This window comes from Simochromis diagramma, unplaced genomic scaffold (assembly GCF_900408965.1).
Source record: "Simochromis diagramma unplaced genomic scaffold, fSimDia1.1 OVJJ01000414.1, whole genome shotgun sequence".
In the NCBI taxonomy this organism is placed as follows: domain Eukaryota; kingdom Metazoa; phylum Chordata; class Actinopteri; order Cichliformes; family Cichlidae; genus Simochromis; species Simochromis diagramma.
Window position 1 is genome coordinate 254,937 of NW_024387240.1, and position 26,795 is coordinate 281,731.

The window sequence follows — 26,795 nt, forward strand, 5'->3', positions numbered from 1 at the left end:
CAAACACCCTTCGTGTTTTGAAACTAAAACAGTAAGGAAGAGCGCCCAACTTTAACTGCGCATGTTGTTACTGAACAACACACAGACCCAGACCCAGGGCAATTCTTCCTGGATCATTTATCAACATCCAAACCAACACAGTCTGCATTGATTATTTTTCTGGACCTCAGCAGATCCACCAAAATTCATGTAGGTATATCAACCATTCACCGATTTATTTCTTCCTCAGACCACACCGGATCTGTTAATATCAACAAAGCTGCACACTCAGAATTGTACAGCTGATTCTTCCCATCAGACCGCGCCGGATCTGTTACTTCAGCACAATAAACACTGATTTTCCCTCAAAATCAGTTTACCAAGAGCCACAGAACCATTTCTGACTCGATTTTCTGAACTTCTGTGTCACTTAAACATCCTGACAGCACCAGGTATTTTCTGTCGGACTTCCTCTTTGAAGATTAAGTATAGAGGGTGTCTGTCCTGCAAAGTTTTTGTTGGGCAGCACATAATTTCTCCACATATTTCCTTACAGCTTTGAATTCTTTATCTGCTGCTTTAGTTGTTCTTGAACAAGACATGTGGATGGCTTTGCTCAGCTCCTCCAGCTGATCATTTAGTGGCTTATATAGCCTTGGTTCACTAGATGTCATAGTTGAGCTCTCCATTTTGGTTCCTCTGAGATTTTCCCAAAATGGCTGCTATATGACTCCTCCTAGCAAGCTCCTTGAGGCGACTTCCCTATTTCTTTATCAGATGTCCTGCAGCCACCGAACAGTCACTTCCTCCTTCCGTCAGAAGCGCTGTGGCAGCCCGAGCAGTCACTTCCTCTTTTCGTACCCTGCTTGATATAACCAGCACTGGGTCAGAACAGCATTTGCTTCATAAATTGCTTCATAAACAGCCACAATTATCAGCGCTATAAAATCAACACACCACACCAGTTGCAACTCTTGCTCTAAAAACCAAGCACAGAGCTTTTATACGTCATGCAACTTGTAGACCGATCCTCAGTAAAAAGAGGAAGTGCGGGCCAACCCACTGTGGAAATTCTCACTCTTCTAAATAACCGTGCTGTGCCCGAACTTGGGCTAAGCCTTCACGCAGTTCTACACAATCAACCCAAAACTCTGGTTCGGTTAAAATCTCTGCTCTAAAAAATCAAACTCTCTATCTGATGTTTCACAACCAACCAACACCTCCACAGACTCCCCATGAGCGACAGGTGTCAGCAAAATAGTCAAGGTAAAACCAGTTAATGCACTAGAATCAAAAGTCTGATAAGGGAACCTTTCCTCCATTCACTGTGCAGAATCCTTTTTTTTTTTTTTTTTTTACAAGGAAATGCACTCAAAGAATTCTATAACTTCTCTGCAATCAGGAGGACGCTCATGCCTTCATTTATTACTACGTTTCTGGTTTGATCAACGTGCCTGTTACGTTAAACTTAAATGGGGAAGTGGCCGCCCCCCAAATTTTTTAACTGCGCACTTTTTCGCCAGAGAGAAAAGAAAGGAAAAAGAGACTTTTGAAAAGCCTCACACAGCCAGCCTGCAGGCGCCTGGCACTTTAAATTATTTCAGACAGTTTCCTACGTCACAACCTTAGTTCAGTTCAAGCCGGATATGCCCACTGCCGCTCGTCTTTCAGACGCCAATAGGAATAACAACAGAAACACAGCTTTACACGGACCACGGCGGGCCCAAAAATGCACAGGTAATAGCTCACAGTATTTTATTATCAGACTTCTCACTTTTAATAATCAGCTCACTTCACTACAAGACCTCAGGCTCACGGCTTGGCCTGAGTTTCTCTTCAATCGTATATCAACACCTCGGACCTTCTTGTCCGGTATTTATTCTCAACACATGTCACAATTCCTCGGAGCTTCACTCACTCAGGACTAAAAGCCTTTATATTCTGACATCACTTCCTGTGCTGTAAGTCCCGCCTCCCTCAGTTTGAGCAGCTCTGAGGTTAATAAGACACATATAAGAGTCAGAGTTCAGCATCAGCCCACAGTCATGTCACAGGTGACTCCAGGCTGCCAGCATAGCTGAGACACTGACAGAGGAGCTGTGAGTGTGAATGTGATGAAGCATCACTCAGTGTTTCACATCCATCATGTTAGAAACACTCAGGAAGTGTGACTGTGTGGCTGCGACGTTTACAACAGTCTAACATGTGCTGTCAACCAAACCATTTCATGTTTCTATGGTAACTAAATCATTAGGATTGAATCTGTTCTTGTTGAGGTGACCTGTTAGTGTGTGGACTCGTGATCACGTCACAAGATCACGTGAGATTTCAAACCACAGGAGAATCACTGTGGTTATAAGAGGCAGACACCCGCACACACACCACGTGTCTGCTGTTGTTGTCAGGGAAATGAAGGCCGCATCTCGAGCAGCCTTTGAGTTGAGACAGCCTTCATTTCGTGATCTGGGATGGCGTATGCTTCCGGCCACTTGGTAAAATAGTCCATGGCCACAAGAACATAGCGGTTTCCTCTGTCTGTGCGAGGAAATGGGCCCATGACGTCCACAGCTACTCGCTCCATTGGGGCTCCTGCTGGTTGCTGCTGAAGCTGAGCCCGGGACTGGTCCTGTGGCCCTTTGTGTGAGGAACATGCATCACAGCTGCGGCAAAAGTCCTCCACATCCCTCCGCTGTTGACCCCAGTAATAGCCCTGGCGGAGGCGGCGGAGAGTCTTGGAGACCCCAAAGTGGCCGGAGCCAGTGCTCCCATGGCAGGCTTCCAGCACAGCTGACCTCAGCGACCTTGGCACCACAACCTGCCACCTCTCCTCCCCCGTGGCAGGATCCTTCCAGGCACGCTCCAAAACCCCCTCCTTCAGCCTGAGAGCTGCAAACTTGGCCCACAGCCCCCTGGTACAGATGGAAAACCCAGTGACCTCATCCCAAAGGTGTTGCTCCTCCCTCTCCAGCCACTGCAGGACTGGCAGCAGGTCAGGGTCTTGTTCCTGCCGTGCCCTCCACTCCGCTGCATCCACCACCAGAAGAGCCCTGCAGGCGAGCTGTGTTGCTCCGTCTATTGTTGTGAGTTCCCGTTCTGTCTCCTCTCGCTTCTCACAGTAATGGCAGCCAGCTGCAGCACATGGGCGGCGAGAGAGGGCGTCTGCGTTAGAATGGTGCGTCCCTGCTCTGTGCTCCACAGTGAAATTGAAGGCTTGAAGCTCCTCCAGCCAGCGAGCCACCTGTCCCTCTGGCTCCCTGAAAGACATCAGCCACTGAAGGGCAGCATGATCAGTTCTGATAACAAATGCTGTGCCGCACAGGTAGTACTTAAAGTGTCTCACCCCCGCCACCACAGCCAACAGCTCTCGTCGTGTGACACAGTAGTGCCGCTCACTCCTGTTCAGGACCCGGCTGAAGTACGCCACCACCTTCTCACCTTCCGGCCCAACCTGCGACAACACCGCTCCCAGCCCCACATTACTTGCGTCAGTGTCCAGGACAAAAGGCAGGGCGGGGTCAGGGGGGGGCAAGGACTGGGGACTCTGTCAGCGATCTGCGGAGGGTGTCGAACGCCTGCTGACAGTCCTGGGTCCAGATGAAGTCACGGTCCTTCTGCAGCAGGTGGAAGAGTGGTGCGGCTATGGAGGAAAAGCCCTTCACAAACCTCCTGTAATAAGACGCCAATCCTAGGAAGCTTTTGAGCTGTTTCTGGTCCGCTGGTGTGGGCCACTCGGTAATGGTGTGAATTTTTTCCTCCAAAGCGCTGATGCCCTCACGACCCAGCTTGTGGCCCAGAAACTCCACCTCCCTCCTCATGAAGTGGCACTTGTCGGGATGCAGCTTCAGGCCTGCAGCCGCCACCCTCCCCAACACTTGCCTCAGGGCATCCAGGGCAGCATCAAAGGAGCTCCCGTGCACTAGAAGATCATCCAGGTAAACCAGACACCGTTGCCGTGGGACGCCAGCCAGCACACTGTCCATAAGCCTCTCGAAGGTCGCAGGAGCGTTGCAAAGGCCAAAGCTCAGGACTTTGAACTGCCATAGTCCCCTGTTAGTGCAGAAGGCTGTCTTCGGTCTGGATTCCGGGGACAGTGGCACCTGCCAGTAGCCACTCCGCAGGTCCAGGGTGGAAAACCAGGAGGACCCGGCTACTAAGTCGAGAGACTCATCAATCCTGGGAAGGGGGTAAGAGTCTTTCTTCGTCACTTTGTTGAGTGGTCTGTAGTCCACACAGAAACGCATCCTAGGACTTTTTTTCTTAGGCACCATCACCACCGCGGAGGCCCACGGGCTATCAGATGGCTCTATGATGCCCGCCTTCATCATTTCACACAACTCTCTGTCCGCAGCCTCCTGATGAGCCAGGGGCAGGCGGCGTGGGCGCACTTTAATAGGCTGGGCATCCCCGGTCTCAATGACGTGCTCTACCAAGTGGTATACATGTGAACAAAGAATACTGTGTGTGTGTGTGTGTGCGTGTGTGTGTGTGTGTGTGTGTGTGTGTGTTCAAAAGGGTCATATAACATGAAAGCATCAAACATCCTTAGTCAGGAAGAGGGTAGACTAGACCCCCCCCCCCCCCCGGTAAGGGAGTCCAGCAGTTCATCTAAACAAAAAGCACTTAGACTAGAACAGACGTAGCTACGCTAATCCCATCATAAAACAACAAGGGACAAGATGCGAACTCTTCCCATGCCCCCAAGATGCAGGTGTGCATTCCAGTGTGGAATACACACCAAGCCTCTGTAACCTGTTAAAGCTCACACAACTTATCACTACACAAGTGATTATATACTTCTAAGCATATATGGTTAAATATTTCTAAGCATAAATGACAATCAACAATACAAACTCTAACAGGCGTCCTGCACGTCAGCCACCCAGGCAGCATAAGACACACCGAGGTCCCCCACCTTGAACTGGAACACTCCCCTCCCTCTCATTGGGGCCAGATCACCGGTCACAGTCTTAAGTTGCACATTAGTCGGTTGCACAGCAGCTCCGGTTGGGACAATATCGGGTCAGACCAGCGTTGCATTGGACCCCGTGTCCAGCAGGGCCATACAGGACACCCCCGCAATCGTAACTGGAACATGGCAAAAGCCGCCAACCTGGGTCCAGCCCACAGTGATGGCCGCACCGGGTGGAGGTGGCGGTGGTGTGGGGATGTCGTTCTCCCAGGCCCGTGTACTCCCGCCTACACGGGCCCGTGACACCAATGTAGCATTCACAAGAACCAGACGGTTGGGTCTCAGTTTGTCCGTTTATTCGGCACATAAGCAAGCGGGTTGCTAACTCAGGGGAGAGCGCCCTCGTACTACACCTCTCTTCAGCCTGGCACACACACACAGAACAACCAGGTCCCCCCACCCCTTCCTGTACACCCCCCTCACTACTTCCTGCAGCACAACCAAACATGAATCTTAAAGGAACAACAACAGTGTGCAGAGATAACCAACATGTCACTGTCCAATAACACTTAACCATCGTTACAATACCATAAAACCTCCATATTTATTACAGAAGAAAGTGACACAAAGGATTCATATTCACGTTAAATACAGAGGACAAACGAATCATTTGTTCATAAAATTGAAACTATTGAAAGATTTAGTGAAATTACAGACAATAATTATGTTTAAGGCAAAAAATAATATATTAGCCCTCAAGTTACAAATATTGTTTAGGAGGTGAGGACAGAAGGAAATATCATTTTTAGCATCAGTTCGCAGGACTACACAAATGAGTCCAACGGTTATAAGATTGTTCATTATAATTTTAAGAGTTGTAGAAACATGCGCTGTTTTAAAATGTGCTATGTTTAAAATGATAAATCAATATGATGAATTTGAAGGAAATGTGAGTTAACTGGGGGTCATTCTCTTCTCCTTGCTATTATGCGGTGGGGTATATTGCTGGTTATATTCTTGTTGTGTGGTTTGCGCTACGAACTGTAGACAAACGTTAATGTGTTCCTTGGTTGATGGTGCCCACTTGTAATATCATTTGGAGTGCAGATAGGGGACACGGTTTAATAAGAATATTTTCTTCTTCCTGCTCCTGTTCACTCAGGGGTGCAGTGTGATATTAAGGGAAATCACAGTTTGTGTGTGTATAAAAGGAAACTGTTGAACCAAGTGTGAAATAAATAACTCTCAGATCTCAAAGTTTATTACAGGAAGTCAGGTGTGACAAAAGAGAGTAATGAAAACAAGACTTTTAGTGAAAGACAAACTAAAGACGAGAGCCTAAAAACCAGTTCTGAGGGATGTTCTTTTACAAGGAGTCACATCACTTTGCATGAAACAAAATGAATCACTAGAAATTATCTACAAGCTATGAGATGCTGTCGAAGCACTAAAGGAACCGGTATGAACAGTACTGTGAGAAAAACGCTATAAACTATGAAACAGTACTATGAGTAAACATTTCAGTGAGCCACCATAGTGCCAGGAGTCCCCACATGTGCTAGGGTGAGGGCTAAGAGTCACAAAGGGGGGGGGGGGGGGGTCATCAAGGACGAGGAATGGGGAACCAGGCATGGGGTAACATCCAGCAGGAACCTTGAAGCTATTGGCAAGTGCAGTTATGAGCTGGAGACCTCAGAGTCACTGTGACAGGGACGTGTTAACGGCAGGCTAGACGTGGTTTCAGTGAACGTGCAGCAGATTGCAGCAGTCTTACTTGACGCGGGTGGAGGTGAAGCTTAGAGCGGAAGGTTGTCCGGGAGAGGCGAGCTGGGCAAATCCTACAATAGATTTGTAGCAGGCAGAGAAACAAACAAACATTTACACCATATTCAAAGAAACCTGGAAACTTATGACATTAAGAAATTAGAAGAACATCTGGATCCTTAGAAGGGAAATATAATGATGTCATGGGTGGCTCAAGACTTTTGCACTGTGCGGTGTAACCAGTGCTAATTTCTGTGGCTTATTTTACATGATGAGTTAGTGACTGTAATAAACATTAAAATCTACTTGTTTAATACACAATTGTAATATTATTTTTTCTTAACATGACATGAGAACCACAGATGATTTCTTCTTCCTATTCAAACTAATCTATGAATATTTAAAGCAGTAATTTTCAGTCTGCTCTAAAGCTCACAGATATGATGATTACCTGCTCTCCTCCCTCTGGTCTGTGCCCCTCACTGACACGATGGACTGAACATTTAGTAAGAAACAATAAGAGGAAATGATGAAACATGCAGATCAGCTGTGGAAGTTAAACAACAGTGAGGGTCTTCTTGTGTTCTTCCAGATGTTTCTAATCAGACAATTTGTCAGGGGTGTGTGACCCAGCTGTTTGAGTTTATTTTGTATTTTCTGATTTCTTATGTTATATTGGAAATATATTAAGTTCTTGTGCCGTTATTTAGTCAGGGTTTTGTTGTTGTAGCAGCCATAACTAAATGTGTTGAATTTTGATGATCACTGGGTTTTCATTTGTTTGGTTGCTATGGTGATGTGTAACGGGAGTCACGTGGGTGCTAGTGGTGAAATTAAGAGGGCGTGGTCAGTCTGTCATTCTCTGAGAGGAGAGCTGCAGCCGTAGTTTTTGTTGACCGCTGCACCACGAGTTCCCCCTTGTTGCATCAGAGCCTGTGATGTTTAAGAGTCTGAATCAGGAGCCGATCACATTACTCTGTAAACTCTCAAAGCACTTTAATAAACAAGCAAGCAATTCCACCTCTCGCATTATTGCGTAATGTTGACAGCGTGTCAGGCAAATAGACAGACTCTACCCCCGACCTCTAGCGACTGTGGAAGTCGCTACAGTTGTGTTTAGTTTAGGTCTCATCTACAGGGCTCTACACTAACTTTTTGCCATGATTGCACTGGTGCGCCTAAGAAAACCAGCACAAAAGTTAGGCGCACCCACATTTTTCAACCGCATTGCTTAAGTGCGTGAGCGCGCTTGTATTCAAAAGGTTTCTCCATGTACCCAAAAGTTGATTCTGTTCATCTGGAGGTAGCATTTTCAGTGGGAGCAACATTTCATCACATTGATCAATGGTCTTTGATCAATGGTCATGACAATTTGCATATTAATGATGAAGAAGCTGATCTCCCAGCCCATTGTTCCTTCAGTGGGCTGGTTTCAGTCATTATGCAAATGTCTTGTTTATAAGATTGAAACCTGCAGTCAGCTGAGACTGAAGAAGTCACCTGGATGATGATGAAACGTTTCTCCCACAAAACGCTACGTCCAGATGAACAGAATCAACTTTTGGAGATTTACTTTCCTGGATGATTGAGAATGCTTTAAGACATTTCTCCATTTAACAATATGCTAGAGGGTGTGGGGAGTGATAGCCCCTCCAATGAGGGCATGAAGCAGGCATGGAGGAGATCCAGGCAGACATCCAGAGGCCCCTCAGAGTGTGAGAGCCCAAAGAGGGGCAACCATCTGCTGTGATTGGTTGGGGTAAGAGAAGGAAGACAGGATAAAGACATGCTGTGGAAGAGAGACAGAGAGCTAAGCTAAGCTAGCGAAACAGTAAATACACAGTGAGTGAATACTTTGGCTATAAATCAGGTAGTGAGTACACAGAAAGTGTGCTTCGGATGAAGCACGCGAAGATTATACTATGAAAAAAATGTATCTAAAAGTTTTTAATTAAATTGCTAAGCACATAAGCTACTCAGAAACACCACTGTGGTTGAGCAGGAACAGGAAGTGATACTCTACCGCAGAGCGAGCGAACACCAAGTGACAGCGCCACCAAGAGAGTGGTGGCGCTGTCAATTGCAAAATAATAAAGAAAAAAAAACATTTAAAGAAGACAAGAAAATAAAATCAAAAACCAGAATGCTGAAAAAACTAAAAGTCAAAGACTGAGGATAAATTATAAACACACTTGACACATCAATTTAAAACAAAGCCTAGCAATGCTAGGAACAGGAGCAACATCAAAATTATATATTAGTCTGAATCTTTGAAATGAATTACATTTTGTTTAAATCCACATTTTTTTCAACAGAAATCCAGGAAATAAAGGAAACATGGCTTGTACATGAAATAAAGGAAACATGGCTTGTACATCTCAGTCCGCTGTGCAGTACGTCAGGAGGGCCAAGCCCAAACTGGTGGGAACATTAAAGGGGCTCACTGTGATTGTAGAGCATCTCTACCAGAAAGACGTTTTCTCAGAGGAAGAAGTCAGTAAAATAAAGACAGCGGGTGACGACTTTGACAAAACCAGAGAAATTGTGAACCGTGTCATAAAAAAGGGGGAAGCAGCCTGCTATGAGTTTCTCAGGATTATTGACATAACAAGAAAGAGAAGAACAGAAAGGCCGCCATCTTTTCTGGAAATTACAGCATCAGATTCCTCTTCACGAGACAAATTTGACCTGAACTATTGGATCAGCTGCTTTTCCTTCAAGGATGACACCAACATGGATGTAACATATTTACAAGGTATTTTTAAACAAACTGAAGTCTGTGGCAAGATTTCTCGTGATCACACTCTTTTACAGTGGGGCAAAAAAGTATTTAGTCAGCCACCGATTGTGCAAGTTCCCCCACTTAAAATGATGACAGAGGTCAGTAATTTGCACCAGAGGTACACTTCAACTGTGAGAGACAGAATGTGAAAGAAAAATCCATGAATTCACATGGTAGGATTTGTAAAGAATTTATTCGTAAATCAGGGTGGAAAATAAGTATTTGGTCACCTCAAACATGGAAAATCTCTGGCTCTCACAGACCTGTAACGTCTTCTGTAAGAAGCTTTTCTGTCCCCCACTCGTTACCTGTATGAATGGCACCTGTTTGAACTCATCATCTGTATAAAAGACACCTGTCCACAGCCTCAAACAGTCAGACTCCAAACTCCGCCATGGCCAAGACCAAAGAGCTTTCGAAGGACACCAGGAAAAGTATTGTAGACCTGCACCAGACTGGGAAGAGTGAATCTACAATAGGCAAGCAGCTTGGTGTGAAAAAATCAAAAAATCAACTGTGGGAGCAATCATCAGAAAATGGAAGACATACAAGACCACTGATAATCTCCCTCGATCTGGGGCTCCACACAAGATCTCATCCCGTGGGGTCAAAATGATGATGAGAACGGTGAGCAAAGATCCCAGAACCACACGGGGGGACCTGGTGAATGACCTGCAGAGAGCTGGGACCAAAGTAACAAAGGTCACCATCAGTAACACACTACAACGGCAGGGAATCAAATCCCGCAGTGCCAGACATGTTCCGCTGCTGAAGCCAGTGCATGTCCAGGCCCGTCTGAAGTTTGCCAGAGAGCACATGGATGATACAGCAGAGGATTGGGAGAATGTCATGTGGTCAGATGAAACCAAAGTAGAACTTTTTGGTATAAACTCAACTCGTCGTGTTTGGAGGAAGAAGAATACTGAGTTGCATCCCAAGAACACCATACCTACTGTGAAGCATGGGGGTGGAAACATCATGCTATGGGGCTGTTTTTCTGCCAAGGGGACAGGACGACTGATCCGTGTTAAGGACAGAATGAATGGGGCCATGTATCGTGAGATTTTGAGCCAAAACCTCCTTCCATCAGTGAGAACTTTGAAGATGAAACGAGGCTGGATCTTCCAACATGACAATGATCCAAAACACACCGCCCGGGCAACAAAGGAGTGGCTCCGTAAGAAGCATTTGAAAGTCCTGGAGTGGCCTAGCCAGTCTCCAGACCTCAACCCCATAGAAAATCTGTGGCGGGAGTTGAAAGTCCGTGTTGCTCGGCGACAGCCCCAAAACATCACTGCTCTCGAGAAGATCTGCATGGAGGAATGGGCCAAAATACCAGCTACTGTGTGTGCAAACCTGGTAAAGACCTATAGTAAACGTTTGACCTCTGTTATTGCCAACAAAGGTTATGTTACAAAGTATTGAGTTGTATTTTTGTTATTGACCAAATACTTATTTTCCACCCTAATTTACGAATAAATTCCTTACAAATCCTACCATGTGGATTCATGGATTCTTTTTTTCACATTCTGTCTCTCACAGTTGAAGTGTACCTCTGGTGCAAATTACTGACCTCTGTCATCATTTTAGGTGGGGGAACTTGCACAATCGGTGGCTGACTAAATACTTTTTTGCCCCACTGTATAATGCAGTGCTGTTCAGTGACACATGAGTTAAATCCCTAAGTACATTTTTAATTAATTTCTCCCACACCTCTTTTCTTTCAGGCCCCAGCCCGTGTCACAGATACCAGCAAAAGTTGAAATTTAAAGCTCAGAAGATTTCAGAAAGATCATGGACTCAAAGTAAAGCAGTCCTGTTCAACAAGCAGAGCTCCCTGTCCTACACCTCGCTTGTGTTAGACACACCAGGACAGGCTTCAGCATCCAAAATAAAAAAGTCAAAGATCAAGAAAAGCAGGAAGCTTCGACCTAAAAAACTCAAGGCCTACATACCTGAGGACAAACATGGAACCTCTCCCAGTGAACTGCTGCAAACATATGAAAGAAAAATCCTTTTGGTAGGAAAACCTGGAACTGGGAAAACAGCTGTGGTCCATCAGATGTTGAAACTGTGGTCAGAGAAAGATAACAAGGATCTAGATTACATGTTCTACTTTGATATGAGAGAAGCACCCAACATCACAGAGGTCCATAAACTGGAGGATCTTCTCTTCAGTGTGTTCTGTGAACCAGATGAAGGCAACGATGAGGTCTTAGAGAACATAAAGAATAATGATGACAGTGTTACCATCATTTTTGATGGCGTACCAAATGTTCCCTCTACATCAACCCAGTCTGCAGTGCTGGAGCTCATACAGAAGACCCTTCTACCCGAAGCAAAGATCATCATCACCTGCAGACCAGAGGGGGAGTCAGCAGACTTCCTGTTGGATTGGGACTGTCTCAGAGTGGAAGTGAAAGGCTTCAGTGAGCAGGGCATCAGAGAGTACTTATCCAAGAATCTGAGTGAGGATCACTTCAACAAAGTCTTGTGTAACCTGGAGTTATTCTCTCTTTGCCACGTCCCCATGTACGCCCTGATGGTGGTCGCCTGCTTTAGCTTTGAGGGCTCAGATTTCTCTGCACATCCCTGCACAGTTACTGAAATATACCTCAATATTCTCCATTTCTGCAATCAGAGAAATGTTTCCAAGACATCTGAAAATGAAAGCACTAAATGGGATGCAATACTGTCTTTATCTCAGGCAGCTTTTTGTGCAACAGAAGGGAAAAATGTGAGCCTAACATCACTGCCCAAACTAGACAGCTGTGCTAATTTGGCCATTTTGAGCAAGCTTCTGATTCAAATCAGCCCAACTGTAAAGAAACCCTTGTGTGCCTTTCTCCACTACACGGTTCAGGAGTTTTTTGCAGCTCTGTGGGTCTTAAAGGATCCAGAGAAGACCAGATGTGTTCTACAGAAGTGTCTGGTTCAGGGCAGCAAACACATGAAACACTTGGTCCCTTTCCTGTGTGGACTGTTGAATGAGAAGAACACTGATTTGTTAGAAAGTCTCCTTCCTCCTCAGCAGCTCAGAGACACGTCTGGCTGGTTCTTCAAACACTTGGTGACCACCTTTGTAGGTTGTAGTGACAGTGAAGACTGTGAAGTGGACTTAATGTTCTTATGTCAATGCCTCTATGAGTCTCAGTCACCTGATGCCTGCCTCTGTCTCCTGGATAAACTCGACTACTGTATTGATGTGAGTGGAGAGACTCTTGATCCTCAGCATTGCTGTGTTCTGGCCTATGTAATCAGCCAGAGTAAGGAGAGGAAAATAGAGCTGAACCTGGAGGATACAACAGTATCAAAACAGGGAATGAGGCCTTTGCTGGGATGCCTCAGCAAACTTCAAAGGTAAGTGAGAACATTTAGATCTGAAGTTAAAGGGTTCTGTACATCTGTTTTTAATGTTTTAAATTTTCATTTTGCATTCAGTGATTTAGAGCAGTATGTGTTTTTCTTAAAGTGAAAAATGGAAACATAGTAGTGAGAAGGATTTGTTTCAGCTTTGTTTCATCATGTTTCCAGTGAGTTGTAGACAGTAAAAAGTTTGTACGTAGTCTTTAGGTATTTGGTAACATTATTCTTTAGTCTTGATGCATACATAATAATCCAGGTGAGGGGATCCCAGAATGCTAACTAACTTTTACCTGGACGTTTGTCATTTGAATGAGAGATTTTATTACTTATTTAAGACGTTTTCAGTCTCAGCTGAAGCACATTTAACTTGTAAACTAGCACCACTGCATCACACTGACCCATGGTCTCATAATTATTGTGAAGTTAATTTCATGATCAGAGGCCATGAGCAGTGCTAAAGACAACCCAAAGTAAGGTTAGAGTAACAGACCTATCTCCCAGATTAATGCTGTGTTCATTTGTAGCTGTTACTCCTGAGTTATCAGGCAGACACGTACAGCTTTTATTCTCCAATGAGAAACATACTGCCTTTGTTACCTTGTGTTCAGTTAAAATCCACTAAGTCAAAATGCCTCACCCTCAAACAAAACACCTGGATCACCTGTATGGAGAAAAAAAACAGAAGAGAAAGCAAACAACAAAGAGCAACATAATAAAAAAACAGCACCATCACAATAAACTAGCTAGCAGTAGATATCAGTAGATACTAAATAATAAACGATATTGTGCAGCACGCAAGATAGACAGCGCACAATGTGCTTTGAGGCAGCAGCCAGGAAAGCTGTAGTCCGCGTCTGTGAACACCCGTGTGTACAGCTGTGTGCATACCTGTGTGGATCAGCATGCTTGCATTCCAGAGGTTTCTCCATGTAACGATCTGCTAGGGAGTGTGGGGAGCCACAGCCCCGTCATCCAGGGTATGAAGCAGGTATGGAGGAGATCCAGGCCCCAGATATCCAGAGGCCCCCGAGTACAAGGACCCGAGGAGGACCACCAAAGGGGGGGAACCGTGTTTTGTTTGTGTGTTGGTTTTTTTTTTGTTTTTTTTTCTTTCTTCCCCCCCTTCTCACCGTCTCTTCTCCCCTTTGGTTTTCTTTCTCTCCCTCTCTTTCTTTCATTCTTTCCCCCTGTCCTATCCCCCAGTCATGTCTGTCCCGTTTGTAGCAACTGAAAATAAAATAAATTCATAATTATAATAAAGGTCAATCAAATGGACCAATATGGCAAGGCCATGATGATCCACTTGGTAAAATAAATCCGCTTGGCATCTTTCTTGGCCTTAAGACAACAATTCTGATGGCTAAAGATCCAAACGGGACACAAAAAAATAAAAAAATAAAATAAAATAAAATAATGAGGTCAGTGTATTTACTGTAGAACTAACTCTGTAAAACCTCATTCTCAGTTTTCTTCTGCTCTCTGTTTTGTATGACATCATTGAGAGCATCTCAGGCACACAGCTCGTGGTGTGAACACGGAAGCCCCACCCACCCGATATTCAAACCTTTTGTTTGTGAGCTGCGGTCAATCAGAAGAAAGTCGTCTTAAAGGAAGATGAACTAAAACTGATTTGTTTCAGACGGTGGATGAACTGAGGGTTCTGCACCAAAGCACAGTTTAAAATCGATAAGATAATTTTAATCTGTGAATTATATGAAGCTGTTCTAACAGATTCCAAGAATAAAAATATGGATCTTTTTTTTTCCTGCACTTCTACTTTACGGCACGCCCATAGATCACCTGCCTGACATATGTACAGAGGCTGTGTCCTCACTGCTGTAGCCTGGGTGGTGATTCTGCCTAGAGCCATGTGCTGCGTATCATTTCACCATCCTGTCACTACCTAAAAAAGCCAGGATGGAAAAAGTTTACTTATAATAGCCACGGTGATAATAAGAATGAAAAACTGGGTATATATCATTGTATGAGCAATGTAGGCACTGCACAATGTAAAGGCACCCTGTAGAGTTTATCTCTTTCGCTTTCAGACACCAAAACACACTCTGGGTCCCTGTGAGGCTTTTAACCCTAAGTATTTTATTAATACATGTTCTAATTTGCAAATTTGTGATTAATAAAGTAGAAGACCCAAGTGTAAAAAGTTTAGTGACATTAAGAATGAAAGAAAACTCCACAGTTATAGGATAAAGACTTAATGTCTGGTAACAGTGTGTAATAAAGGTCTCTTTAATGCGTCACTTTAAGATACATCTGAGATATCAACTGGCAAAAAAGGGACATGAAAGGTTATTACACAGGATATAAAACTTGTTATTGTTCAGAAAAATAATTAAACCTAAAAACTGTAGCTGTCAAGTGGAAAAGTGGACACAAGCAGAATATTACCAACAGTGATGAGAGAGAAAAAAAAGAAGAGAAAAGAAAAAGGGAAAAAAAGAAAAAGAAAAAAAAATGTAGTAGTAGAACACTATACAGTCCCAATTGAGTAATGATGTACAAAACTCTTTATTTGGTGTCTGAACACAGCAGCATTTTTCTTGAGTACAAAAACAAAATGAGAAACAACAATTGTGCCCCTTTGAGCCACGTGGTTCATTTGAAAGAGCAAAACTTAGTATTGTTGTCTAGGCAGTAGGGCTGCCACAAACGATTATTTTGATAGTCGACTAATCACCGATTATTTTTGCCATTAGTCGACTAATCAGATCGCGCGTCCATTGGACATAAAACGTACAGCTTATTGCACCAGCAGCATCTGCTCTTATATATCATTAGCTTACAGCTAGGGCTGTGCAATATGACCAAAATCTCATATCCCGATATAAGAATTCTATCATCCGATAACGATATAAATCACAAAAATGTAACAATCTCTGTAAATGCTGTGAATCTCGGGCAGCTCGACTTGCGGGAAGTGTTTCCAGCTGGGCGTCGTGTAGCTGGAGTCGAGTGTTTTAACAGATGCATGAAACTATACATTATTAGACATAAGTTGTAACAGCCGCCATTTTCTTTGTGAGTATTTATTACACGGCGTGCTGCGGGGAAAAGCCTGTTTAACATTTGAGTCTAAGGTTTATTTTTTAGCACCTGGCGGCTCTTTTTTACTTCTCATCCTTAAATAATCTGCTCTTTCACGTGATTCAGTTTATTTTGAAAAGTCTCAACAGGATCTTGAGCTTTATTGTCAAAGGTTTATGTGGAGCATAAACAAGCGGACATGCGATGGTGTTGCCGTCGTTGTTGCTAACCACAACGCATAAAAACAGGCGCTTGTCCGTCCTTAGTGTGGTTATATTATATATAAGAGAAAGAGAGAACTTTAAGAAATTAATATAGCCACTACAGTGACCATCAAAACCATGAGAAAATATTGCCGTAAACAGTTTATTTTGCGACACCACGAAGCAAACGATAGCGTAAAATGAAACGATAAATGTTTTTATATCGTCATCCGATATATATCGTTATATCGAACAGCCCTACTTACAGCTTTAAGTGTTTAAGGTATGTGCTAACTAAAAATAAACACAAGATGATAGTTTATTAAATTTTAATGAAATTTGCAGATTGTTTCGGTGAAGTTTAATAAACTCCTTGCTATCTAAAATATAACGGGACACCGGAGTAAATTCTCCAGCATCTCACACTTCTGATAATCAGCTGTCTGCTTGACTTTTATTCAGCTGTGTAAAAACTATAACTTTAATCTCAGCCAAACCGATTTACTCAGGAACAAATAAAATACTGAAAAAAAGCCAAACAACAACATTTTTTAAGTTATCTAAGTGACTTATATATGTTTAACCTGAGCAGCGAAAGACGGCGGTGGGTTTGAAAACTATTTGCCGGGAGTCCGGTGTTCTCACGGCGCTAGTGAGCCTAGCCCCCGGCTAGCTATCGAGCTAGTGGGTAACAGACGTCTCCGAAAACGTCGGAGCGCTTTTGAAAATATGCGGTGTCTTGATAAACTGAGCAGATATTTGAGGTTTACACAGCTACATTCTCGCCTGAAAATATGTTAAACGTTTATTTTGTGACCCAGAAAGAGTAATAAGAGTAATATTAAAACTAACTAGCTGCCGCCATTGTTGGAAACTAGTGGTGGGCGGATCAATCCAAATATCGATAATATCAATACCAAGTTGGCATCGGTATCGGATCGATACTAGCCTGGTGAGATCGATTCTTTACTTTGAACTCTGCTTGTTTGCTATGCTGTGCTTTCGGCAAAAACGAAACAACCAGGTCGCTGGACTCAGCGCTCCTGTGTCAGCCGAGAGCACTTCGCTCCCTCTCCCCCACTTTTATGTTTCGGTGTTGCACTGACACGTCACGTGACGTAGACACTTTGGGGTTTGTTAAGTTGTTTACACATTAATTAGCTTGGCAGGTCCCGCTGGCACGCCAGCCTCCGGCTCACGCCGAGCCGCGCGCTGTCCACCCTTACAGTGATCACACGGTTGCTATAACAGTAGCCTACATTCAACGGCTGCAGCCCTCCTGCTGCCAGCTGTACACATCAACACCAAAAACAACAACAGCACAAGCAGCGCACAGGTTTTAAGCCGGCGAGGCATCATTGTAGATGCAGTGAAGGTGAGTCCATCTCACCTGCAGCGGCATTGCAGACCACGAGCCGCCACAATAATAAAACATTTTTTATTTCATTATAAATAAATTATTTCTCCTAATTATGTCCTGGGTTTTAACTAATTAATAATACCAAAGGAAACATCACAAAAAACACTTAAGGTCATGAAAATTAATTGCACTTTAGCAATTCAAATAGGCATCCACCTTATTTATTGAAAAGTATCGTATCGGTATCGGCGATACTGGCCCGAATTTACTTGATATCGGATCGATACCAAAATATGCAGTATCGCACACCACTATTAGAAACTGAGCTGGGCTGCGCTATGAATTCTGGGACAGAGCTTCTTCTTCTTCGGGGTTTAACGGCAGCTGGCCTCCTTGTACATGCAGTGCTGCCATCTTCTGTTTCAGTCCGTTATTACACTCTTAAATCCTGCTACTTATTCCTGTGTCTTTTGCGATCTTACAAACCTTCAAACGACGTGTCGACTATTAAATCAGTTGTCGACGATTTTGATAGTCGACGTAATCGTGACTAGTTGACTAATCGTGACAGCCCTACTAGGCAACCAAAATGTGATGTCCCCATATGTGGACGCCAGATCCTAGGAGGGTAAAGTTGTCCTTATAACCAGAGATAAAAACTGCTACAAGAGGTAAATTAGTATTAAACCCTAATTCTTTTGTCCCCATGATAGAACAGAGAAAATCTGACTCATAGTGGTCAAAACATTTTATATTTCTTTTTATTCAATCATCTTCCAGAAGAGAGAGCCCTGCACAGCCCCAAAAGCCAGTTGCAGGATCTCTAACATTTGAAGCTCCACATGTGTCTTATATGGTGTTATTTCTGTAGACAGAATGATTCTTACATCCTGTTCAAACTGCGGTGATTCTGCTGACTATATCTGTTCGTATTTTGAATGTAGATTTTACACTTGTTTAAGATTTACTTTCTAAACCTTGAAGGCTGCAAACTCACATCAGCTCACCCGTCTCTGGTTTATATCGTATGCAGAGTCAATCCTCTTAAGCCTCTGGCAGCTTTGCACAAATTAGGAGTTTTGCATGAAAAAAGGCGAACATGATTCTTCGGTTTCAGCATGAATCTACACAAATAGACTTTGTTCTCAGCAGCTGATTACATGTGAACTAATGAAGTTCTCTACCAACCTTCCAACTGTAGGAGTGACTCCTTGTCACGCCAGCTGTGGACCATTTCTCTTCTGACTGATGGGGACATGGATTACGTGAGTTTACTTGACTTCACTGAGAATCAGCTGCACCTCCCAGTCAACAGTGAAAAACAACTGTATGACCGAGCTGTGAGAGTCCTGCAGAAGAGGAAGGTGAAAGTCTGCCTTCACTGTGATCACAGAGTCTGTCAAAGTGCGAGCTCGTTCCTCTTACACCATTTACCCCACATCCACTCACTCAGGTATGCTCTTTGGTTTTACTTATTAAACACTCAATGTTTTCATGTGATCTTCAATTGTGGTTTAAAATCCAGTCGAGTTACTTTATAGAAATAATTGAACCAACTGTAGTACTGACCTTATGTCTTTAATGTACTTTTAATGCTGGAGATATTTATCTGAGACATATCTAGGACGGTATCAGTGCTGCTTGTTTCTGTTTGTTGTTCTCAGATCAAATCATCACATCGTGTTTCCTTTTCTTTCTTCCAGTTTCTGTCAGTCATCAGGAAATCTCTCAGATCAAACTCAGTTGTTGATGAATCTCTTCATTGTAGCAGCAGATAGACAACAGAGGACAGGAGAGAAGATCCTCAACATGCTATCATCAGTCTGCTCTTATCGGAAATTCCCTCTTCATTCTAATTCCAGTGACAAATATCAGAGTGACTTCCTGTTGGATCTGTACTCCCATGTGAAGGACTGTGAGACTAAAACAGGTCTGAGTGTCCTTCCATCATTACAGCCAGTTTTCCAGTCAGCTCCTGCAGTCTGGTCCATAAACCTCTCAGAGAGAAAGACCTCCATCCTCCTGGAGCTGCTGAAACTCCAACCAGAGAAGAAACGAGTGGAGCTGAGAGGCTGCTCACATGAAGAGAGTGAAGTGAGGAGTTTGCTGCAGTGTCTGCCTTTTATCTCACAGCTCAGGTACACGACACGTTCTTCACACAATAAAGTCTGTCTGTCAATGAATGAGTGCTGAAAATAATTCATGAAAATATTTTAGCTCTATTTGACAATTTAGTTGCTGCTTGATTGAAGTCAGTTTATAGAAATGAGTCCACAAATTTGTAACGTTTACCTTCAACAGTTTTTTAACATGTGACAGTTTGTCTGTGAGAATAAAACTGCACTTAGTGACATTTACAGCATCACTAAGACCTCCTGGGAAAAAAGCTTCATTAAAAATATTAATAATAATTATGCTCTTAAGGTATTTATCTGTTTCTGATAGTCTTTAAAACAAAACAGCATCAAGCAGCTGTCACTGCAGAGGGAAACAGTTTGAGTCATCCAGGATGTTCAGCTTCAGCCTGCATTTGGGGCCTCTCTTCTCCACATCCACACAACGACCATTCATATGTTATTTCTGTCTTCTTCCACACAAAGTAGACCCACTGATTTCACCTCCATTAATAAGAAATATTGTTACATTAACAGGTGACACAGAGCTATAAACATTATGTAACTATAACAACACAGGCAACACTGTTGCTGCATCAAAGGAGACTAAGCGATGCTGGTAGCAATCATTAACATGTGAATGAATGAATGTGTGTGTGAGCACTCTGTGCTGCAGTTTATTTGTAAGCTGACAGCTGCACATTAAAGCTGTGACACTTTGACCTCGATCCACTTAAACATGAAAGGTTACTCGCTGCATTCAGCTCTGACACACAATCTGGTGAAGGAGTTTGTCACCACATCAAAGTGACGTTCATGTTGTTGGTGGATCTTCTCTGGGATAAATGGACTAAACACAGACTTATGGATGTTGTAATGTGTGAAACAGATGTGCAGCAGATTAGGGTCCACATCTGTTTCACACTGCATCAGCAGCTGCATACATGGTGTTACGGATTCAATATATTGGGGATGGATACAAGAGGAAAAACCACAATAACAACACTGGTCCGGCCGGGTTGAGTCAAACGATGATTTTAATGATCACACGCGTGGGAGATGGACACCGTACGCAGACAGCCTCAGATCTCAAAATGGTGGAGCATTGATCAAACTCTTATAGCCTCTGGTGCCCCCACCTTATCATAAAAGCCTAAACATTCACATGCTTTCTCTCACACGGCGCCTAAGCTACGACCTTGGCTCCCTGTTTATCTGCTCCTGCTGAGATGGGGCAGAAAACTCCAGCATGTTCCGTTCTCTTCTAATCAGACAAATAAGGCGATGACTTTCTGCAAACAGTATTTCTTATAACATCATAAAACAATATCATTCATCCACAATAAATCAGCAGTCTAATGTAATGCAAATCAGTTTAACTAATGCAGTAGTTATCAGCGTCTTCTAATTCAGGAGAATAATGCAAACTAAAACTACATAATAATTCACAATCTTTAGTTAGGGGTATAACATGGCATAAAATAATATTATAATCCCACAGTCCCCCTGTTGAGCTCTTTAGAATAAAGAGCTCACCTACACCCTGTAATCCAGTGTTGCCGTTCATCTCTTCTCACTCCTGAGGCCCTTTGTCCCCCTGATGGGCGAACCATCTGTGAGATGACCTCTGAGTTTGCGCAGTTCAGATGCAAGAAAAACTATCATTACAACAATAGCAGGTACAGATGAGACTCCCCAGTTCTCCCACAGCTTTATTTGGTGCTACCTTATACCCTTCAGACGTACTCAGACTAGAACCTCTGTCCAAGGAGCTTGGACAGGCTCGAGGACAGGCACTGACTCCCACTTATCTCCTGGAGCCAACCGTCCCTTATGGAGACACAACAATGCAGCTACAAGGTTTTGCAGATTGTTAAGTTGATCTGTGTGTAATGCTCTGAATCAGGTATGTAATATTAAATGAATGTTGTTTAATTAACTGCCACTACTTAAAACCTAACAAAAGATATAACTGAATAAAAGATCACAAAGAATAACATGATATCAGTGTTATGTAAGCGCGTGCGGCCCTCTATGCTCGAAGTCACTCCACACCATAGATCAGCCAAACATCGCGTTGACTGTAGCTTTTAACCCTTATTAACTTGAGCCCAACTCTATAATGAGCAACAAACTGCAATATGTCTGAAAATGATCATGGTTACACCTGCAATGAAAGATCATATGACTATTCTCACACCTGTAAATAGAAGATTAACCTGCGGTTATAACAATCACTGGAACACAAATGTTAGTACACTGTCAAAAGCTTCAATAAATGTTTAATGCAATGCTTGTTATATGATTCTGATGCAATAATAATGCTGATGCTAAAATAACAGTAAAACACCCCCTTTTATCCCGTTTAACTTGACACATAAACATTTATAAATGCCTCTTTTAAATTTTATTTCCCCCTGTTTTCCCCTCACTGACCACAGCAGGGGAATCCTAGTTTTGAATCAGCCATGAATCCAGCTCACCTGATTCATCAGTGAGCCCCACCGTCACTGGCGTCTGACAGGGTGGCGCTGCATAATCTTCCTTTAATGTCACTATTTTCAATCTGTTAATTAGAGTGCTTAAACATGAAGTAGACTGAGTCCACAACAAGTCAATACAGCTGTAAATGTGACCAATTATCAATCTATTACCAATCAATAACAACAGATAACTTTTATTTTATGCATGCTTTCAGTCAACCACTCACCCAGAGGATCTCCAATCCCAGGAAATTCCTTCTCCTCATTTAATGAGTCTGTCCTCCTTCCATGCCCTGGTAACTGGTCCATCCAGAGCCATATCATCTCAAAATATACACTGAACAAAAATATAAACGCAACACTTTTGTTTTTGCTCCCATTCCCCATGGGATGGACGTAGAGACCTAAAATTCATTCCAGATACACAATATAACCATCCCTCCCAAACAGTGGTCACAAATCAGTCCAAATGTGTGGTAGTGGGCACATCTGCTATATTGAGATAATCCATCCCACCTCACAGGTGTGCCACATCAGGATGCTGATCTGACATCATGAGTAGTGCACAGGTGTACCTCAGACTGCCCACAACAAAAGGCCACCCTGGAATGTGCAGTTTTGTCTCACAGCAAAATGCCACAGATGCCACAAGCAATGAGGGAGCGTGCAATTGGCATGCTGACAGCAGGAATGTCAACCAGATCTGTCGCCCGTACATTGAATGTTCATTTCTCAACCATAAGCCGTCTCCACAGGCGTTTCAGAGAATATGGCAGCACATCCAACCGGCCTCACAACCGCAGACCTCGTGTAACCACACCAGCCCAGGACCTCCACATCCAGCAGGTTCACCTCCAAGATCGTCTGAGACCAGCCACCCAGACAGCTGCAGGAACAATTGGTTTGCACAACCAAACAATTTCTGCACAAACTGTCAGAAAACCGTCTCAGGGACGCTCAACTGCATGCCCGTCGTCCTCATCGGGGTCTTGACCTGACTCCAGCTCGTCGCCGTAACAGACTTGTGTGGGCAAATGCTCACATTCGATGGCGTCTGGCACGTTGGAGAGGTGTGCGCTTCACGGATGAATCATGGTTCACATTGTTCAGGGCAGATGGCAGCTGAGAATGTCCCAGTTCTTGCATGGCCAGCATACTCACCGGACATGTCACCCATTGAGCATGTTCGGGATGTGCTTGACCGGCGTATACGACAGCGTGTACCAGTTCCCACGAATATCCAACAACCTCGCACAGCCATTGAAGTGGAGTGGACCAACATTCCACAGGCCACAATTGACAATCTGATAGACTCCATGCGACGATGTGTTGCACTGCATGAGGCAAATGGTGGTCACACCAGATACTGACCGGTTCTGGGTCCCCAGACCCCCAATAGCGCAAAAAAACTGCACATTCCAGGGTGGCCTTTTGTTGTGGGCAGTCTGAGGTACACCTGTGCACTACTCATGATGTCAGATCAGCATCCTGATGTGGCACACCTGTGAGGTGGGATGGATTATCTCAATATAGCAGATGTGCCCACTACCACACATTTGGACTGATTTGTGACCACTGTTTGGGAGGGATGGTTATATTGTGTCTCTGGAATGAATTTTAGGTCTCTACGTCCATCCCATGGGGAATGGGAGCAAAAACAAAAGTGTTGCATTTATATTTTTGTTCAGTGTACATACAACAAGCCAAACCACACCTTGGTCACACCAACCCTTTTCCGCCCTGAAGATGTCCAACATGGCATCGGACATCTTAGTCTGGACTGTCAAAGGTGACTTTAACGCTGACTGTTCCGACAATCCATTTTATAACATTTCCTGGTCAGATTTGCCAATCTCTGTACCAGGGTTTTAATCGTTTTGCAATTTTCATTAGTTTTTATTTTTATTTAGTTTTGACTCCAGATTTTCAATTTATATATCCGTTTCTAATTAGTTTTTACCAATTGTTTGCTAGTTTAGTTTAGTTTTTATTTTTTGAAAATCCTTAGTTTCAGTTCAGTTTTGATTAGTTTCAGTTTAGTTTTGGTTGTGTTTGCGATAATTAAGTGTAACAAAATCCCAGTTTCATCATATCAGTCATGCTCTTCAGCTTATCCTCGGGTATTGAGACTATTAACTCTTACAGCACCGGGTGTTCCTAATTTTGGTTCAAGTGAATTGATAAACTTTGTGAAGGCAATTGACTCACACAGTTATGTAGATGTCCCCGTCCTGTTGTCTCGGGATGCATCACGCTGCCTTGTCTGGGGTTAGCTTCTGTTTTCTGGGGATGAGGGTTGAGTGGGGGGAGCTCTTTGAGGAGGGGGAGTGTGCTTCCCCTTACCTTTTTAAGGTAAGCTAGGTTAGCCTTCCTGTGTGAGCTTTTCAAGTGCACTTTAAGGTTTGTGGGATTTTTTCCCTTTATAAATGTCCCTCATAATTTGTCTCTTTCCACTACAAGACACTTGCTTTATCCAAAACACAGTCATATTCAAAGTAATCCTAAATTGGACTCTGGCGCTTTCTCCTGACTTTTCCTGACATGATTCTGCGCCTGGACGGAGCAGCAACACAGACGACTCGACTAACGTACTGCCACCTGCTGGCATAATGAGACAGCAAGAAAAAAAATCTGGAAACTAAACTTCATTTTCACCCTTGACTATTGTAGGACATGCACACATCAATGAAACTAAACACATTTTTGCTATAAATTCAGTTAATTTTAGTTAGTTTTGTGAACATTCATTACAGTTTTAGTTAGTTTTCCTTTTTTGTTTTTATTTTTATTTCCGTTAACGAAAAAGTTTTTTCACTTCTAGTTTTCGTTATTTCATTTGTTTTCGTTAATAATAATAACCTTGCTCTGCACACTGGAATAAACATAATCAACATGATCAACATTTTACTGCGTGTCAATTCACCATCTGATCGATTCAAATGCTCCATCCTTATGTGGTTTGCGACGTTATGTTTATCTAAACCTCCACTCTGTCTCTAAATGTTTGAAGAATTTTTCAAGTTCGGGGTCAAATTTTGAGAATTTGACCATAAGTGAAAGTTCTGGCGTTATCACCCCCTTTGGGGCTTACCTTTCCCTGTTTTGATGATATTCCTCTCTATTCTTTGCAAGTACCCCCTGTTGGTGGCGAGAAACTGTTGGTGTGGTCAAGTGGGTGCTGTAAAAACAAAAGCTCAGGACAGAACAGCCATCAGTCATGTACTTCATACAAAATTAGCATATATCGAACTTCATATTGATCCTCTGAGTGTAATGGTACATTATAATTTGAATTTATCAAAGCTAAACACAATAATTTTTCTTTATTTCGCTCTTGTTCTTGTGCAGCACCACCCCTGTCGGTTCTATCCTACTTTTAAATTGCTGACTATTTCAAGAAAGCACCTAAAAGACGGGGACCAGTGTTTATCATTACATATCTCCATTTTGAGTGTGACAAGCCTATCATTCCCCTGTTATTCATAGACCTCAGTGGAGGGTTTTGGGTTTTTTTGGCTTTTTTTTTTTACCTCTATAAAAGTTAATTGACTCTTTACAGTGGCCCGCTATGGTTAATAATAACATGCTCACTTATGAGTGGAATCAAACCTTTTCTTCACTTTAGCATTTAACATTCCCAACCATATAATCTGATACATTAATCGAAATACAGCTACTAAAACACAATTTTCTTAATGCAAACATCAGAAACTCAAAATTAGCAACCAAAGGGTTAAGTCTGCAGTTCACACTCCTGTGAAGCTACAGTCTCCACCTTTAGTCTCTGTCATCCTTCTGTTCTTGCAAAAACAAAACAAAGCAAGACAAAACATCCACCCTTCTTTTACAGGCTGGGTGAATTGTCTTTGGACATTCAATAATCCTAAAGTCGGCACCATTTTTGTCTCAGTATCAAGTCAGTTAAAACTTTTAGTCGTCAGTCCATCACAGTCCAGTCACATGCATACATCCACACACATTCATACCAGATATTGCTGATAATGGAGTCTCACGCGCAACCTATTCAAGCCTCCATCACCAGCAAGATGACGTCATCATCTTAAAGGAAAACAGTTCCTTGTTTTTTGGACTGGATTGACTCGCTGCAATCCTTTTAGGCTCAGGACTTCTCATGTGATCAGTGTCCCATATAAGTGAATTTCTCCCAAGCCCATTATAATCATGGAGAAAAAAACTTTGCGACTGTTTTCAGTAAGAATATTTTATAGCGCTTTAAAGTTCAATCTCTCAGGCCTGGATTAAAGAGCTGATTTGTTAAATCAGGAACTCACAAAATACCAAAATATCACCACCGGTGGATCACACCTCTCAGATGTTCTTATTTCAGTGCACTGTAACAAAAGCAAAAACAAATGTAAACAATAAAATACTCATATAATAACAAATACTGGGGCCCATTGCAAACATGTCCAAGCATAAAACCATCTTTCTCTCTCTTAGAGAAAGAAAACAATCCAAACCTCCCTGATAAATCACCTCTGTGTCAAGCAACCCCCAAAATCAACCAACCCTTCCCCAGAAAGTTTTTCTCCCTCCCGGGACATTGTTGTACGCATACCGGTACCGCACTCCTTTTGCCCCTGTCAACAACACCCCCCTGTTGGGACTTTCTTGACTTCCTAGTGGCCCCTGGTTGCCCCACCTTTTTGCCTTTGGTACCGACCCTTCCCCCCCTGCGTTCCCTCCCCCCCTCCTTTTCTATCTTTCGTCACCCTGTGCTTTTGTGTTTCATAAACACCCCGCTTGCCCATGTTCGCTGCGCTGCGTTCCGT

General features: G+C 43.2%; 1 protein-coding gene across 1 annotated transcript; it reads left to right on the plus strand.

Moving 5' to 3' along the window:
- Positions 1 to 1,329: 1,329 nt before the first annotated feature.
- LOC120747019 (nucleotide-binding oligomerization domain-containing protein 1-like) lies at positions 1,330 to 19,809 on the plus strand. Its single transcript, XM_040052587.1, has 5 exons — positions 1,330 to 1,716; positions 8,968 to 9,407; positions 11,162 to 12,794; positions 18,607 to 18,858; positions 19,109 to 19,809. Exons 2-5 carry the CDS (start codon positions 9,017 to 9,019, stop codon positions 19,596 to 19,598), a joined length of 2,766 nt encoding a protein of 921 aa, XP_039908521.1. The 5' UTR covers positions 1,330 to 1,716; positions 8,968 to 9,016; the 3' UTR covers positions 19,599 to 19,809.
- The last annotated feature ends 6,986 nt before the right edge of the window (positions 19,810 to 26,795 follow it).